General features: G+C 41.5%; 1 protein-coding gene across 1 annotated transcript in view; it reads right to left on the bottom strand.

The window, feature by feature from the left end:
* kcnh2b (potassium voltage-gated channel, subfamily H (eag-related), member 2b) overlaps positions 1 to 18,428 on the bottom strand; it is a 329,910-nt gene that overhangs the window by 58,005 nt on the left and 253,477 nt on the right. Inside the window, exons 4-6 of the mRNA XM_061922161.1 lie at positions 17,649 to 17,752; positions 15,752 to 15,890; positions 3,535 to 3,689 (exon numbers count right to left, since the gene is read on the bottom strand). Of these exons, the coding sequence (XP_061778145.1) occupies positions 3,535 to 3,689; positions 15,752 to 15,890; positions 17,649 to 17,752 (398 nt within the window). The remainder of the gene's footprint in view (positions 1 to 3,534; positions 3,690 to 15,751; positions 15,891 to 17,648; positions 17,753 to 18,428) is intronic.

Genomic DNA, 18,428 nt, shown 5'->3' with positions numbered 1-18,428 from the left:
TTGTAAAGGACAATGTCTTAACTTATTGCAATAATGTAAATCTCTTTGAACTATTAAACGAACCAAAAATATGACTTATTTTATCTTTGTGAAAATATTGGACAGTGTGTTGTCAAGCTAATGAGATCCGATGCAAGTGTTATTTTTATAAATGTCTAATGATAATGTCAATTTAGGATTTTTAATCACTGCTATGCTAAAATTATAACTAATTTCGATACTGTTGTTGATAATATTCATGTTTGTTTCACTACTTTTGGTTTGTTCTGTGTCGTGTTTGTGTCTCCTCTCAATTACCCTGTTTATTGCAGTTCTGAGTGTTGCTCAATCAGGTTTGGTTTTGGAATTGGATTGCATTGTGATGGAATTGCTGTGAATTGTTTTGTTGGATTGATAAACAAAATAATCGATTTTTTAAAAATGAGAAGTTGTCTGTCTATCTGTGTTGGCTCTGTGATGAGATGGCGACTTTTCCAGGGTGTATGCCGCCTTCCGGACGATTGTAGCTGAGATAGGCACCAGCGCCCCCCGCAACCCCAAAGGGAATAAGCGGTAAAAAAATGGATGGATGGATGGACGGAGAATCGATTCTAAATCGCACAACGTGAGAATCGCGATTCAAATTCAAATCGATTTTTTCCCTCACCCTTAGTCTGACCTATTAAATGTTTGCATGTATCAAGACTAGGGTTGGGTATCGAGTATCAGGTATTGATTGGAACCGGGACTAACTTTCCGATTCTCCCGTAATCGTTCAAAAGTTTAAATTTCGATTCCTAGTTTCGATAACCAGTTTGCCGACCGGAAAAAAAGAATAAGTCCGCCGACCGGAAGGAGAAGCCGCTGAACACCAACGAAGAACCAGCCACCGCCGGAAGTGTTAGCATAGCCGAGCCTATGTAGCCGAGCGAGTCAGTCAAGCATGGATAGCGAGCGTCGGCGGTCGAAAGTGTGGCTTTATTTCACTAAAAAAGATGAAATATCGGCAAGATGTAACACGTGCGACAGGACTGTTTCGTGCTTAGGAGGGTGCACGTCGAACATGATAAAGCAACTCCGAGTTCATGGAGTACCAATAAATGCGTGTCCCGTCTTCGACGCGCTGCGCCGACCGTCCTCCTCTGCCTCTTCCTCTGGCTCCGGCTCCGACGCCCAGCCTGGCACCTCGGTAACTGCACTGCAGTCCAAATCCGGTAAGTAAAACAATATATATGCAATAAATAATGTGCTTTGCGCCAACTTGAGGCAGCTAATAAATTAGCCTGTGTATTTTTTCATAGACAATTGACAACCTGCTAGCCAGGCTCCGCCATGTGCTAAGCGTACTCCGTTCACCGTAGCGGCAATGGGGAAGATGTCGGTGCCACAGACGGAAGAGTGCCACAGAAAGGTCACTGCACACATAGTCAAAAGACTGCATCCCTTTTCAGAGGTAGAATCTCCAACATTTAGATTAGTTAAGCAATAACGTTAGAGCTAAGCTAATTGATACTGGGCTAAACAGTAACAGCAACATTACATGTTTGTTTATGTTTGCAGGGATATGGTGAAAACTCTCAACCCAAAATACATACCACCTTCCAGGGACTACCTGGCAAACACACTGATCCCATGGTACAAGAAGAATCGGAATCGAAACAAAGAATCGGAATCGTTCAAATTCAAAAGATACCCAACCCTAATCAAGACATAACTTGAAAGCATTGCAAAGTTGATCTACTAAACGTGTGTGTTGAGGATTGTGTCTCTTAAAAAAGCAAAGTAGTTCATGCAATCCATTAAGTGTGTTTCTTTTCATGTATAAGTTGATTATTGGAGCTTGCCAAGTGATTTATTAAGCCTGAAACTGTTTTGATACTGCTGTTTAGTGTCTATTTTGAGCACATGGGTGTAAATTGGTATGGAGAGAAAGGATACTCCATCCGTGTGCATGTACACTTATTTGAGTTTGAGTTTACTTCGAATACAACACGATACATCACAATTTCCAGTGTTTCTTTTCAACATGTTCGAAAAGGAGTAGGAAGAAGCAGAGCTTATTTAATCCTACCCCCTTTTCTTTTACATAACAGTTGCTAAGACTTTTGTTCACTGCCTGTCCTCAATTTATTCACAATATACTCCATAAGTAATCACAATAAAATAAATAAATAAATAATAATTGGTCAAGGAAGTTATTTGAACATATGCATTAAATCAGGGGTGTCAATTTGGTATTCATTGAGGGCCACATTGCAGTTTTGGCTGCTCTTAGAGGGCCGCATGTTCATGTTACAGTGAATATTTAAGAATTATAATATATAATATGTAATCGCCTCATTATGCTATTACACAATTCCCTATGGATTTCCATTTTTTTCAATACAAATTAATGGACTTGCTTTTGAAATCATAAGTGAGGGGGAAAAGCATACAAAAATGTTAGAAAAATGCCATATTTCTTATTGAAGTCATAAAGTGCATTATTTTTTTAACATGCCTCAAAACAGCAGCTTGGAATTTGGGACATGCTCCCCCCGATAGGGCATGAGGAGGTTGAGGTGGGCAAGGTTGGGGGAGCAGGAGGGTAGCTGTAGCGGGGGGTGTATATTGTAACGTCCCGAAGAGTTAGTGCTGCATGGGGGTCTGGGTATTTGTTCTGTTGTTTTTATGTTGTGTTACGGTGCGGATGTTCTCCCGAAATGTGTTTGTCATTCTTGGGTTCACAGTGTGGCGCATATTTGTAACAGCGTTAAAGTTGTTTATACGGCCACCCTCAGTGTGACCTGTATGGCTGTTGACTAAGTATGCCTTGCATTCACTTGTGTGTGTGAAAGCCGAGATATCATGTGACTGGGCCGGCACGCAAAGGCAGTGCCTTTAAGGTTTATTGGCGCTCTGTACTACATAAATTTAATTTTTTGAAACCAATACCGATAATATCAAATTTTACAATTTAAAGCATTTATCGGTCGATAAAATCAGTAGTCCGATATTATCGGACATCTCTAAGATCAACCAACACTTACTAATAAGTACACAATATTTTATACTTTCTACACTGTATTGAATATATATTTTTTTATATGTCATCTTATTTTTTTATTTATTGCAATGGTTTCACTAAATGTAAAAAAATAATAATAATTACAGTGAATGTCAGATAAAAATATATTAAATAAAATAAGTGCAGTTATGTAATCGTTGCTGTTAGTTTGTCTGTCTGTTAGCAAAATGACTCAAAACGTAATGGACTGTTTTTCATCTTCCTTTCAGAACAATATATTGTTTTTCTTACCAGCCTGATATAATTGACTAACCAGCAAGCAGATTCGGCTCTCATAGTACACTAAGTTACCATGGTAACTGTCTCAAGAGTTTGACCTCCAGTTCTGGAATGGAAATCCCTGAACTTCCAACATCTCAGGCTTTACATACTCAGACTTTTGATTTTATATTCTTTCTGGAACACACCCCTGTCCCCAGGTGCATCAGTAAGTCTAGTAACATTTGCACATTCAGTGTGTTGTGAAGTGTGTCGTGTGGATGTTGTACCAGATGCAGGCCAGCCAGTGAGCGATGAGAGCAAAAGTGCACATGAGGAGGAAGAGCACAGCCGCGCCGTATTCCGAGTAGCGGTCCAATTTCCGCGCGACGCGGACCAGTCGTAATAGACGAGCGGTTTTCAGCAGGCCGATCAGAGTGGTGGTCTAAAAAAGAGAAAAAGACACGAGGGCATGAAAAATGATTGTATGGGGAACTTTATTTTTTTAAAACACAAACTTCCATTTATTACATTACTGGCATTTAATAATAATACAGTGTGTAATACAGTAGAGAAGGGATTCATAAGTCCCCATTCCTGGGTGGATCTGACGTGAGAGGAAAAAAGAGGGTTGACCAGTTAATAAATCGCAAGATGGATCACATCATGGAGAAGCTTGCTGAAAAGGAGATTTGAATTGAATTTGAGAGCACCCAGCATGGACGAATAGAAAAGACAAGTCATGGTTTTTGTCTGCTCGCGGAAAACAAACATCCTAATCTATGATTTGACAACCTCGAACGGCCTCGACGCTGTGGAAACAGAACCAGGCTGTTCTGAAAACACCCCCGAGGACACCTCAAGGATAGACGCTTTTTACCTCCCTCCCCCTTCAACGACACCTGGAGTCAAACTTTTGCAGATCGGCCTCAGTCAAAAAATCATTACATCATCACACCCAAGACAATTGGGCATACACGCACACACCCCTCACCCCCACCCCACGCCTTCACCACCACTTTTTCCCCTCGGGGTGATGGTTGTATGACAGCGCTTCAAAGCAGCAGTCGCCATCCAGGACCCAAACTCCCCACCCCTCGTGATGAAATGTTACGTGTTTATGTGTGCATTGCACAGAGGTTTTTTTCCCACTCCAGACTAGGCCCCCCTTCGGAGCCCAGTCTAGATTGTATTTTTTTACTCATTTTCTTCCCCAGCGTTTTACCTTTTCCCATCTTTTACGGGGCGCCTCGTGGCGACCCTTCAGCGTTCCTGTTCTGTAACCCTGTACACTGTTTGTTCGTCTAATCTTGAACGGGTTTGTGCTGTAAACAAACATTTTGTTGTACTTGTTGCAATGACAATTTAGACCTACCTACCTACCTAATAGGTCTGCTGAAAATGATGGAAAGCGCCCCACTAGACAGCAACTGATGCTGTGGTCAAAGTTGGAATTGCCACAAACCACATTTTAAGATAGTTAAGACTCCATTGTCATCCGGCGACTAAAGTGGATAGTGCACGGCCAAAGTTTGTAACGTTTCATGTGTCAGGTAAATTGCGACAAAATAGGGCCAGGTAAATCCCTTTCATACTGTAAATAACTGCTTGAGGTAATTAAACAACTCATCAAGTCCTGCTTACGGGTAAAAGTAACAACATAACTTCTGGTTCCACTGCACGGCACAGTGTGATTGATTCATTCATTCATTCATTCATTCATTCAGTGTGTGTGTGTGTGTGTGTGTGTGTGTGTGTGTCCGTCCTCAAGGTAAAGTGAGTAAATAATATTCATATTTAAAAAAAAAATGTCTACAACGGATAATCTGCAATTTCCCGGCTCAATGGTCAGTTTGTGGGCAGCATGAGAGAAATGAATCCACTCAAGCACAAATAGAATGTGGGGGAGTTTCAAGGCCCTTTCCTTAAAACTGCAATACATAACGTAAATAGATATTTCAACTTCTTTAAATGTCATTACGGAGATATTAAGTAACACTTTGAATTACCATGGGCAGAGCTGCTATGTTATTGACTCAATCATGGTCAGCCTCAGTGGTTCTGGTCCTCATTAGGACTTTGGAGGGTCCTCACTTCCTGACTCTTGGTCAACATCTTCCTCCTTGCCTCTTCCACACACATATCACTTTTGTCAGCTCACTTTCACGTTCAGTTATTGCTTTTCAATTAGCCATAATGTAAACATGTATGTATAATTGCCCCATTCGTTGGGGTTTACCCGACACATGAAACAGTATGATACATGGAGGATTTCCCTTACATGTAAACGATAGCAGCATTCCCCCACTGCTAGATAAATGCCACTATACCTTCAAAATGAGTTTTTTTCACATGAAAACATTGTTTTGTTTTGTTTTACATAAAAACGTATTTATGTAACATCCATCCATCCATTTTCTACCGCTTGTCCCTTTTGGGGTCGCAGTCACCGACATCACCACTCCTTTTCAGAGTCACAACAATGTTTTTTTTTACAATAAACTTGTGGCAGATTGAGCAAAGTCTTTTTGTGCTTTTCAGCAATCGTCTTTAGCCTCGATCGAGCACATGAATGGTTTCTCTTCGGAGTCGTCAGTCTTGCTCTCGCTCTCCTCCTGCTTCATCAACCGCCATCAACCCCCCTCTCCTTCCTGACTGCTGCCTTTAAGAGAGCGACATGTCCTCAGACAAACACTCTCAGCTGTGTCATCTACGCACCTGTCAGATATCAAAGCTGGTCCTGGCACACCCCGCTTTGCTGCAGGTCTGCAGGCCACGCATCCCCACAATATTATATGAATAGATATACCGTATTTTCCGAACTATAAAGTGCACTTAAAATAATTTTTCACCCCTCAAAACTCGACAGTGCACCTAATGTAAGGAATACATTTGGTTGAGCTTACCCACCTTGTAAGTACATGGTGTACTGATAAGTGTGACCAGTTAATGGCAGTCAAATATAAGAGATAAGTGTAGACTACACAGTATTATTATGGTGTGTGTGTATAAGGTAAGACATATCTGGCATTTAGTTCCGCAATATTATGCCAACGCAACATTTCTTACCTTCTAGTACCTGCTGATCTGTACTTGGGATCTGCATAAATCCTGAAAAATTACGCGCATCCGCCTTTGTAGTCCGTTGAAACAACGTAGTCAATAAACTTCTTCTTTTTCTCTATTTTCTTGTTGAGGGACATTCATCCTTCATTGTTGTCATTTCTAATATAAAGTAGTGTAAAATTGTTACTTATATCTGTCAGTAAACCCGCCAAGAAAGCGCTAAAACATAACGGCGTAGTGAGTTTTAGTTATTCACCCAAGGAACTTTAGTAATTAGAGTGTCGGTCGGAGGGTTTTTCACGGGACACCTTTCTGGTGGTGTTGTTTCCGGATGAGAAGATGCTGCTCTGTTATTGATTTAAGTAAAGTCTGAATGTCATTAAAACATTTAGCTTCATCTTTCAACACTTCTTTCACTCTCGTCCTTGCACGCTACACCGCTACAACAAAGATGACGGAGAAAAAACGCTGCCGAAGTTGAACCACGTAAATAAGACCGCCTTATAGATTAAAAAAAAAGATAAAAAAAGAGACCATTCATCGGCGGTGTGCCTTATAACCTAGTGCATCCTATAGTCCGGAAAATACAGTACTGTAAATAGTCTACTATTGTTATGTACTATTGTTCGAGATGCGCGGATAGGCAATTATATCATCCGCAACCGCATCACTTAAGTCGTCATCCACCCGCCATTCACCCGAACCAACATTGTATCAAAACCGCAACCGCCCGCCACCCGCCCGTTGTTATATATCAGGGGTCGGCAATCTTTCCCTCTCAAAGAGCTTTTTTGAACCGTTTCACAGAGTAATTAATATAATGGGAGCCACAACCATTCTTGTTAATATGTACTGGTAGTCATCCAGATAACGAAAATAAGTGCATGCTGTGAAGTTATTGTCTTTGACACCTTCTACAACATGTACAAACTGCTTGCCAGTCCGGCAACATGTTGTATGCAACTAGAGCGGATACACGTACAAGACTGAAAGGCATACTGGGTGACACAGAGTACACTGATGGTTGTGATATAAACAACTTTAACACTTTAATATGCACCACACCCAGAATCTGTTGCATCAATGACTCTTCCTGACTATATTTTACACCCCCGCGTCTCCAAACCCGCCCACCCTTACCGACGCACGGTGGAGGGGAAGAGTCATGGATACAAAGGATTCTGGGTATTTGTTGTGTTGCGTTTATGTTGTGTTACTGTGAGGATGTGCTCCAGAAATGTGTGTCATTTTTGTTTGGTGTGGCTTCACAGTGTGGCGCATATTAGTAAGAGTGTTAAATGTGTTTATATCACAACCATCAGTGTACTCTGTGTCACACAGTATGCCTTGCAGTCGTGTGCGTGTGTCTGCGGAAACCACATACAACATTTCACTGGACTTGCAAGCAGTTTGTACATGTTGTAGAAGGCGTTAAAGTCAAAGGCTTCATAGCACGCCCTCATCCTTGTAGTCTGGATGACCGCCAGCAGATATTTCCGAGTATGTTTGCGGCTCCTATTGTCTTTTTTACTCCGAGACAAGAGTCAAAACGGCTCTTTGAGTGGTGAAGGTTGCCGATCCCTGAAAAATGTATATTAAATACTTCCGAATGGTTCAACCCCCACCCGCCCGAATCAATCTAAAATCTATTTTTACGTCATGTCACCCGCCTGACCCGCGGTTTATCCGCGGACTCTGCAGATGAGACCGCAAACCGCGCATCTCTAACTATTGTCCATAATTAGTTTGAAAAACATGTCAAATACCATAGCAATGTTTCTGTATGCTTAATTTTAAAAAACAAAACAAAAGAAAAAGCATACAACCATCCATGTTAATTTTGGTTAACCTTTCTATGAGCCTATTAATCCATTGTACATGCAAGGTGCAGATGGGACAATGATTTATTCTCTCAAATCAGGCAGGAAACAAACAAAAAAGAAGAGTGTTGATCGCACGGGGAGCTAAGGCAAAACTTAGCACAGGAATCACGAGCAAAAAAGCAATGAATCATCCAACGTTACTGTTGCATCGCGCACACAAGACAGCCATCCTGATTGTGGCAAAAAACAGGAATTAGTAGCTCTCTGATTAGTGCCCGGGGGCAGGTGAGCATCCCGAACACTAATCAGAGGCAGGTGAAACTAATCATCACCCATGGTAACCAGAAACACGCAAACCCAAGGGTGCTGAAAACAGAACTGAGGAAGTCAAAAACGAAACAAAACACAATCTGGCAATAGATCATGACCTTATGTTAGCATTTAGCTAGCGGCATTTAGCCTCAACTTTTTAGTTTATTAGTTTAACATGATTCCTACATGTATGTACACTTCATGTGTATAGAAAGTACTTTCCGTAGTGTGGTTAGTTTTACAGAGACTTCATTGTGGAGAATGTCAACAAAACACCCCAAGTTATTTTTTTCATCTCTAGTTCAAAAGACTTTTTGCCTATTTGGCAAAGTAACTCGCAACATTCAGAGAGAGCAGAAAATAGTGAAATTGCATTGAACAAAGAGAACACAGTCAACCAAGTCAAATTGTCTGTGTTGATCTGCTGGTCTCGAACCCCGAGATGCAAAAATGGCAGGCGTAGCGCAGGAAAACATTACTTCATGTCAAAAAGGAAATAGTGCAACTGGCAGGAAACACAGGAACCAGGAAAGAGGATAACAGGAGACAATCATCGAGCCCTGACTGGAGGGTGAGGCAGGCATAAATAGCAGCCCGATTGGCACCTGCAACTAGGTGTGCCAGGCTGCCAATCAGGGACAGGTGAGGGAAACGAGCGCTCAAGGGAGACATACAGGAAGTGAAACTAAAATAAGAGCGGTGACAGGATAAAAGAAAGACACAAGAAAACCCAAACATAACCAAACTGTCAGTAACAATTCTGACATTAAACATTGCTAATAAAGCGGCTTCTGGTTCTAATATAAGAAAAAAATGTCGATCTGTGTTGGCCCTGCGATGAGGTGGCGACTTGTCCAGGGTGTACGCCGCCTTCCGCCCGATTGTAGCTGAGATAGGCACCAGCGCCCCCCACCACCCCAAAGGGAATAAGCGGTAAAGAATGGATGGATGTTATTATTAATAACCAACAACATAAATTAGTTTTCAAATAAACATACATTTGTTTAGCCTTCCTAAAGAAAATGCATGCAACATTGCATATCAACACAAGCATGTCGTCATTTGTATGATGATTTCATACCCCAGTGGTAATTGTCACACCGCGGTGAGGGATGTCTTGTCTTGGTTTCTTTTGTCTCGTGGATTGCATGTTTTACTTTGAAAAGTAACTCCTCTCATTTCAGATCACTTGGCCTTCCTCTGGTGTCATCAGTCTGACGTCATTCCTGACCCCTAATTGTTTCCACCGGTTTCCCATTTCCCTCATGTGTCTCATAAGCCCACGCCTCCCTTGTTCTGTGCCTGTTTAGCATCCATGTCCATGCCTTGCCTCGTCTCACGTTTATATTCCTCGATCCTGAATTCCTCCGTTGCTAGTTTGAGTTTGCCTTTTCTCCTCCTTGTTATTTAGTTTTTTCAGCCGAAGTGGTGAGTTATCAGTTTTTTTTACGAATCCTTCTGTCCTCAAATTTTTGAGTGAATTTTTGTTAACCTTTATTAGATTAGAGAAAGTGTAAAATTTTTCATAGCCATTGTTTTCTTCCTCCTGTTGGAGCATTTTGTTTTAATAATAAGTTTTATAGCAGATATGGTTTGTCTTTTAGTGTTTTCCTTCTTTCAGGAGTGATTCTCTGGGGAAAGATAGCTGTCAAAATAAAAGCCTGCCCAAGTATTCCCGACTCTGCATCTGAGTCCTATCCTTTTGACCAAGCCTGACAGTAATCTAGGGCAAACCCTAATTTAACATGAGTATTGCGATTTAATTGTTGTCATTTCTTGTTTCCTCCCATGTTTCCTGTTTGGGCTTTGAAGGCCCAAACAGGAAACATTGAAGTCTAGTGGCCCACTTTTCCTACATAATAACGGAGTGAACCATTATTTAGACTCAATTACATTGCAGTGCCAAAGAGTCCGGCATTAGCATGTTACTTCCAATCAGCGTTGAAAGTACACACACATGATTTAGGGTCCTAAAGACAAACTGTTAGCTTCGTCTGTGCCTGTAGCGGTGATCACACTATTGCTTACTACAACCCGTTTGTGGATAAGTAGAAACACAGCCACCGAAGCACGTTCAAATTCCGATACAATACCGAAATTGGAGCCTTGAATATTAGCCGATACCAATATTGATCCAGTACAATATCAGCATGTATCACGCTGTGGAGAGGCAGAGCCCGCAGTCTGACAGCAGGGCAGGGCACACCATAGCCCAGCCCAATATGGCGGCGAGGTGGCGTGGCCGGCAGTCCGACAGCAAGGCAGGGCACACCGAAGCCTGGCCCAAGATGGCGCGAGGAGGCGTGGACGGCGAGCGAGTAGAGAGGCGGGGCGCGGCGGGGCGCGACGGGAGCGACGCCGCAATCAAGATCTGGTGCGTGGATCGCGCACCTGGGGTCAATTGAGTAATCCTCTCGCACTGTATAAAAGGGCGAAAGCCGTGAACGTCAGGAGAGAGGGGTAGAGACGAGAAGGAGCCAGAGGGAAGCTGACGTGGAGAGAGGGACTGAGAGCGCGAGAGAAGCGACGACATCCAAAGCAGAGAGGCAAACGGAAGAGTGAGCGGCAGACGGAGCACCTGAAAAGCAGTCTTTAATAAATTATTTATCTAAAAGGGCCACCGCTATGTCCTTCCTTGACGGTCCTTAGAACCCGCACAACGGCTTGAAAAGTCTGTCACACACACATACTTTCATTATTTTGTATTGTGAAATGATAGCAAAGGTTTAATCAAATTCAATGAGTCAAACAGAGAACAATGGTATAGAATCCATACCATTGATGGCCGGGGAGTGGCTAGTGTTTTTGTGTGGGATTTTGACTGTGTGCAAGACGTCAATAAAAAGCCACTATTTGCAACTAATCGCTGGACTCGTCATTTTGCCCTGGAGTCCGGACTTGTGAAGACCCACTGCCGGGTAAAGTGAAGGGTGTTGCCCCGAGAATCCATTGGCCCTGGAGAAGTGTCTCCCCTGCGCCCCTTGACTACGGTCTAGGCGCCGGAAGCAGGAAAGGTGCAACAACTTTATAAGAAATACATTGGCATCAAACTCCGTAGCTTGCTAGCTTGTGCATGCTAGCTTTCTGAGACTCTTGTTTTGTTAGCACAGGCAGGATGAAGCAGGTCTTTTATGGTGAAGACAGCAACTTTAGAGTTTTGACAGCAGGTACGGCCCAATAGTCTGTTGAAATAAAAAGTGTTTCTCTCCGTCCTGTCAGTGATTTTATTTTTTAATAATGAGCTCGCAGCAGCCAGCGTCATCTCACAAGATCCTCGGGTGCCGAGAATGTCAAACAACTGACGAAAGTGAAGTCTTGGTGAAGATTGATGATTGCTCATTTTTATGTCTATTTTTTTAATGCCTGGCTTGCGATCGACTGACACACCCTCCGCGATTGACTGGTAGCTCGTGTTCGACGTAATGCCCACCCCTGGTCTAGATGAACAACATTAACATTATTATTATTAACCGAATGGACTTATGCTGACTCTAAGTTGAAATTAAGAGATGTGTTTTTTGGCGACACGGAGTGATCACAGTAATTCATGATGTTAAGGTATGACGGCGATAGATATCTTTTTATATCCTTGTCACATTTTAAAACAGCAAAGTGGTGGGCCAGGCGTAGGCCTTGGTAGTTGGAATGTAGCGGGAGGTCATAACACTCTTTTCTTATCTCAACTGTCCAAAGCAAGGAGGGGGGGTGGAGAAGAAAAGGGGCGGGGGGTGGCCGGTGAGAGGGTGAGAAGAGGCAAAACTTCCATAGTAGAATTACATCAATTTGGGCAATGCGATTGAAAGGTTGTATCTAGACTGATCTCCCAAGGCTTTGGTTATAAAATATCAAAATGAGCATCTCTGTCCCAGGGATTCATTTATAACCAGCTTATGTGTCATACAAAGAACCTGGGGTGGGGGTGACCGGCGGAAGACCGGGTCCAATGCAACAGGTACCAGCAGGTACCAGAAGGTAAGAAAAGTTGGTTTTGCAAATATTGTGAAATAAAACGCCAGATAATATGTCTGCTAATAGGTGCCATTTTGTGGTCCTTATACACACACCATAGTAATACCGTATTTCCTTGAATTGCCGCAGGACATATAGTATGCGCCTGCCTTGAATTACTGCCGGGTCAAACTCGCTTCCCAAAATAATTAGCGCATGCTTAGTATTACCGCCGGGTCAAACTCGTGACATCACGAGTGACACTTCCCCTGTCATCATTTTCAAAATGGAGGAGGCTGATTTCAATACCGGTAATGTGAAATCGCATAAACGGAAGAGGATTAAGAGCTATTCAGTAGGATTTAAGGCCCACACTTACATCACACTCAAATTTTTTACTATATACCTTTGGTTCGTGCAGGAGTGAGACGAGGTATTAAAATAATTAGTGCATGCTTACTTTTACCGCATGCCTTTGGTAAGTGCAGGAGTGAGAAGAGGTTTTAAATTAATTAGCGCCCCGGCGACAATTCAAGGAAATACGGTAATTGTATCTCTGACTACTGTAGCCGTAATGGTCCGACAATACTTCAAAGTCGTACTGAAACATTTTGACAGATTTTCGAGTACCGTGTGTAATGTTCTTTTCAATGGAACATTTAATGTTTTGGTGTTTTTTACTGGTGTCATATTGCAGTCTACACGTATCTCATACCTGTAGGGATGATGTTCGAAGCCGGTTCTCCCGATTGTTCGAGAAGAAAAGAACCGACTCCATTAGCATCGATTAGCATGCCGTGCTAATCAATGCACACTCCACATAAGTCAACTTGAATCCATCCCTGATCGTGTTGTTACACCCTCAGACAACACACCGACGAGGCATGATGTCTCCAAGGTACGGAAAACAGTCGAAAAAACGGAAAATAACAGAGCTGATTTGACTCGATGTTTGTAATGTGTTTGAGAAAATGGCGGATTGACTACCTAGTGTGACGTCATCGCCCCGAGAGCGAATAACAGAAAGGCGTTTAATTCGCCAAAATTCACCCATTTAGAGTTCGGAAATCGGTTAAAAAAATATATGGTCTTTTTTCTGCACCATCAAGGTATATATTGACGCTTACATAGGTCTGGTGATAATGTTCCCCTTTAAGTGTGTTTTGCGCTCCTACTTACAAATGGAAATTTTTTCTCACAATTTCTATGAAAAATCTGCAAAATTGCAGTGATGTGAATACTGAATATGCGAGGATGGTCAAAAAAAACAAAAAACGAACATTTGTTTTTGCCCTTTCTTTTTTCAGTTACACATTTCGTGAAAAAAGCTCCTGATCCATTTAAGTACTGTATTTTTCGGACTATGAGTCGCAGTTTTTTTCATGGTTTGGCCGGGGGTGCGACTTATACTCAGGAGCAACTTATGTGTGAAATTATTAACACATTACCGTAAAAAATCAAATGGTATTGTTTAGCTCATTCACATAAGAGACTAGACCAGGGGTGGGCATTACGTCGATCCCGGAGGGTGCGTCAGTCACTCACAAGCCAGGCATTACAAAAATAGACATAAAAATGAGCAATCGTCAATCTTCACCAAGACTTCACTTTTGTCAATTGTTGACATTCTCGGCACCCGAGGATCTTGTGATATGACGCTGGCTGCTGCGAGCTCATTATCAAGAAAAAAAATCACTGACAGGACGGAGAGAAACACTTTATTTCAACAGACTCTTGGGCCGTATCTGCTGTCAAAACTGTAAAGACCGACTCCACAGTTCCTGTCTTCACCATGAAAGACCTGCTTCATCCTGCCTGTGCTTACAAAATAAGAGTCTCAGAAAGCTAGCGTGCACAAGCTAGCAATCTATGGAGTTTGATGCCAATGTATTTCTCCCCCGCCCTCGGCGACCGCTCCCTCTCCTCGCTCGCCCACACACTCACTGATGTCACTCACCTGCTGTCAATGTCACGCCTGTAAGATTATGTTTTGATTTTTGCCATGTTTGGTCGGGTTGTGTTTAGTTTTTGGACATTTAGTTCTGTCTTGGCACTTCCTGGTTTGTTTTCGTCTCCATGACAAGTCATGTCATGTCACGCCCCTGTCGTCATTTTCACACCTGCTTGTAATTATCATTGGTATTATTTAAACCGGTAGTTGCCAAGTGTTCAGTCTGGCATCTTCACACACCCTACCCATGCTGCTCCTACCGCCATGCCATCGTTCACAGTTCCTTGTCATGTAAGTTTTGTTTATAGTTCATAGTCGTGCTAAGTCCTTTTGTTTATGTCCATTATTCATGCCATCGAGCAAGTGTTTTTGTTTCCTGTTTGTGTTTCATAGCCTAGATTATTATCCGCCATTTAGCGCGTCCTTGTTTTCCCTGTTTTGTATTATAGTGTATAAATAAATTTAAAGATGTACTAACTCGTGCTAACTTCCCTCTGCGTCGGAAAAACAACCTCAATCCAAGCCCAAGTTTGACAGTCAATACATCTAAGGGCCACACACACATATGCTACTCTCATAACAAAGTGTTTAAAAAGGAGTTTGCAAGTTGGACAAACGAGATGCCGAATCCAACCACTTTCATGTGGTATTGGACAGAAAGGAGGACTTTTTTTCTTCTCCATTTGAAAATGCGGACGTTATCAGCACCACTGTCTGTTTCCAATCCATGCAAGTCATAAGAATCAAACACACCAACTTATATTCTTGTCTTCATGAAAGAAAGGAATCGATATGTGTTAAACATGCTTGTATTATCATTAAACACCATTAACTTGTTAACAAAAATGTCTCTTTCATAAATAAATAAATCTAAATTATAAATATGAATAATTGGTCAATTCAAAAGTAGCTCACCTGCAGAAAAAGTGTGAGCACCACTGGACTAGACGTATAATATTTCATGGGATTTATCGATTCGGAGTGACGGATTGTTTGGTAAAAGTATAGCATGTTCTATATGTTATAGTTATTTGAATGACTCTTACCATAATATGTTATGTTAATATATCAGGCACCTTCTCCGTTAGTATATATGCATCATATAACGTACACTTATTCAGCCTGTTCACTATTCTTTAATTATTTAAAATTGCCTTTCAAATGTCTTTTCTTGCTGTTGGGTTTCATCAAAAAAATTTCCCCAAAAAATGCAACTTATACTCCAGTGCGATTTATATGTTTTTTTCCTTCTTTATTATGCATTTTTGGCAGGTGCGACTTATACTCCGAAAAATATGGTAAATAATGCCTTTCAGGACAATATAAATGATATAAACGGTTATAAAAATGCATAGTCTTCCTGACATTCTGAACATCTCCCCTTCCTTCCATCCTAGTTTGGCATACCTCTTCTCCACTGCGGTAGATGAGAAGGTCGAAGGGAATGGCGGCCACCATGTCGATGAGGAACCATCCCTTGAAATAGTGCACGGCGATACGCACGGGGTGGCTCACCACCTCGTCGTTGGAGTTGACGTACGTTGTCCTGTTGAAAAAAAAATGCTCATTGTCATTTTCTGCTTGAACTGCTAATCTTAGAAACCCCGTTTCCATATGAGTTGGGAAATAGATGTAAATATAAACGGAATACAATGATTTGCAAATCCTTTTCAACCCATATTCAATTGAATGCACTACAAAGACAACATATTTGATGTTCAAACTCATAAACTTTTTTTTTTTTGCAAATAATAATTAACTTAGAATTTCATGGCTGCAACACGAGCCAAAGTAGTTGGGAAAGGGCATGTTCACCACTGTGTTACATCACCTTTTCTTTTAACAACACTCAATAAACGTTAAGGAACTAAGGAGACACATTTTTGAAGCTTTTCAGGTGGAATTCTTTCTCATTCTATTTTTTATGTACAGCTTAAGTTGTTCAACAGTCCAGGGTCTCCGTTGTGGTATTTTAGGCTTCATAATGTGCCACACATTTTCAATGGGAGACAGGTCTGGACTACAGGCAAGCCAGTCTAGTACCCGCACTCTTTCACTATGAAGCCATGCTGTTGTAACACGTGACATGGCATTGTCTTGCTGAAATAAGCAGGGGCGTCCATGATAACGTTGATTGGATAACAGCATATGTAGCTCCAAAAGCTGTATGTACCTTTCAGCATTAATGGGGCCTTCACAGATGTGTAAGTTACCCATGCTTTGGGCACTAATACACCCCCATACCATCACAGATGCTGGCTTTTCAACTTTGCACCTAGAACAGTCCTGATGGTTCTTTTCCTCTTTGGTCCGGAGGACACCACGTTCACCGTTTCCAAAAAGCAATTTGAAATGTGGACTCGTCAGACCACAGAACACTTTTCCACTTTGCATCAGTCCATCTTAGCTGAGCTCGGGCCCAGCGAAGCCGCCGGCGTTTCTGGGTGTCGTTGATAAATGCTTTAGCTTTGCATAGTAGTTTTAACTTGCACTTACACATGTAGCGACAAACTGTATTTAGTGACAGTGGTTTTCTGAAGTGTTCCTGAGCCCATGTGGTGATATCCTTTACAGATCGATTTTTTTTTTTGTGATACTGTGCCGTCTGAGGGATCGAAGGTCACGGTAATTCAATATGGGTTTTCAGCCATGCCGCTTACGTGGAGTGATTTCTGCCAAACTGTAGTTACTGACAGTGGTTTTCTGAAGTGTACCGCCTGAGGGAACGAAGGTCCGTTATATCATCGCTTACGTGCAGTGATTTCTCCAGATTCTCTGAACCTTTTGATGGCATTACGGAGTGTAGATGGTGAAATTCCTAAATTTCTTGCAATAGCCCGTTGAGAAACGTTGTTCTTAAACTGTTTGACAATTAGCTCACGCATTTGTTCACATCCTTGTTTGTGAAAGACTGAGCATTTCACGGAAGCTGCTTTTATACCCAATCATGGCACCCACCTGTTCCCAATTAGCTTGCACACCTGTGGGATGTTCCAAATAAGTGTTTGATGAGAATTCCTCAACTTTATCAGTATTCATTGCCACCTTTCCCAACTTCTTTGTCACATTTTGCTGGCATCAAATTCTAAAGTTAATGATTATTTGCAAAAAAAAATAAAAAAGTGTCTATCAGTTTGAACATCAAATATGTTGTCTTTGTTGCATATTCAACTGAATTTGGGTTGAAAATGATTTGCAAATCATTGTATTCCGTTTATATTTACATCTAACACAATTTCCCAACTCATATGGAAACCGGGGTTTGTATATAACCACAGTCACTGCTTCGAGACGTCATTCCCACCTGAAGTTGATGAGGATGTCGATAATGAACATGATGTCCACTATGAGGTCCACCACATTGAGAGGAGAACACGAGTATCCGCAGCTATGAATGGCTACATCTTCCTGTGATGAAAAGACAACACCAAAATACCACAGATGATCAATAAGAGGAAGGTCAAATGAGCTGTTAGAGTAAAGCGCCTGCAGGTAGATGAACATGCACCATCTTGGGAAAAAAAAAAAAAAATGGGACACTTAGACATCTACAATGTAAAAAAAAGTCAATGGATTTTACGGTAAAAAAAAAAAAAAAACGACTAGCAGATCACTTGCCAGAATTTGATCGCACAAATAAAAATGAGTAATTTGGTGCAAAAACCACGATACACTTTTATGGTATAATTCTTGCGATTTAACATTTTTTTTTTTTTCTACTGTAAAATCTACATATTTGTTGTGCACTGCCAAAATACATGTTTAAATTAAAAGTGACATTTACCGTATTTCCTTGAATTGCCGCCGGGGCGCTAATTAATTTAAAACCTCTTCTCACTCCTGCGCTTACCAAAGGCATGCGGTAAAAGTAAGCATGCGCTAATTATTTTAAAACCTCTTACCAAAGTTATGCAGTAAAAAATTGAGTGTGATGTAAGCTTGGACCTTAAAGGCCTACTGAAATGAGATTTTCTTATTCAAACGGGGATAGCAGGTCCATGCTATGTGTCATACTTGATCATTTTGCGATATTGCCATATTTTTGCTAAAAGGATTTAGTAGAGAACATCCACGATAAAGTTCG

This window comes from Nerophis ophidion, linkage group LG15 (assembly GCF_033978795.1).
Source record: "Nerophis ophidion isolate RoL-2023_Sa linkage group LG15, RoL_Noph_v1.0, whole genome shotgun sequence".
Taxonomy (NCBI): domain Eukaryota; kingdom Metazoa; phylum Chordata; class Actinopteri; order Syngnathiformes; family Syngnathidae; genus Nerophis; species Nerophis ophidion.
This window is presented reverse-complemented; position numbering and strand designations above follow the sequence as displayed.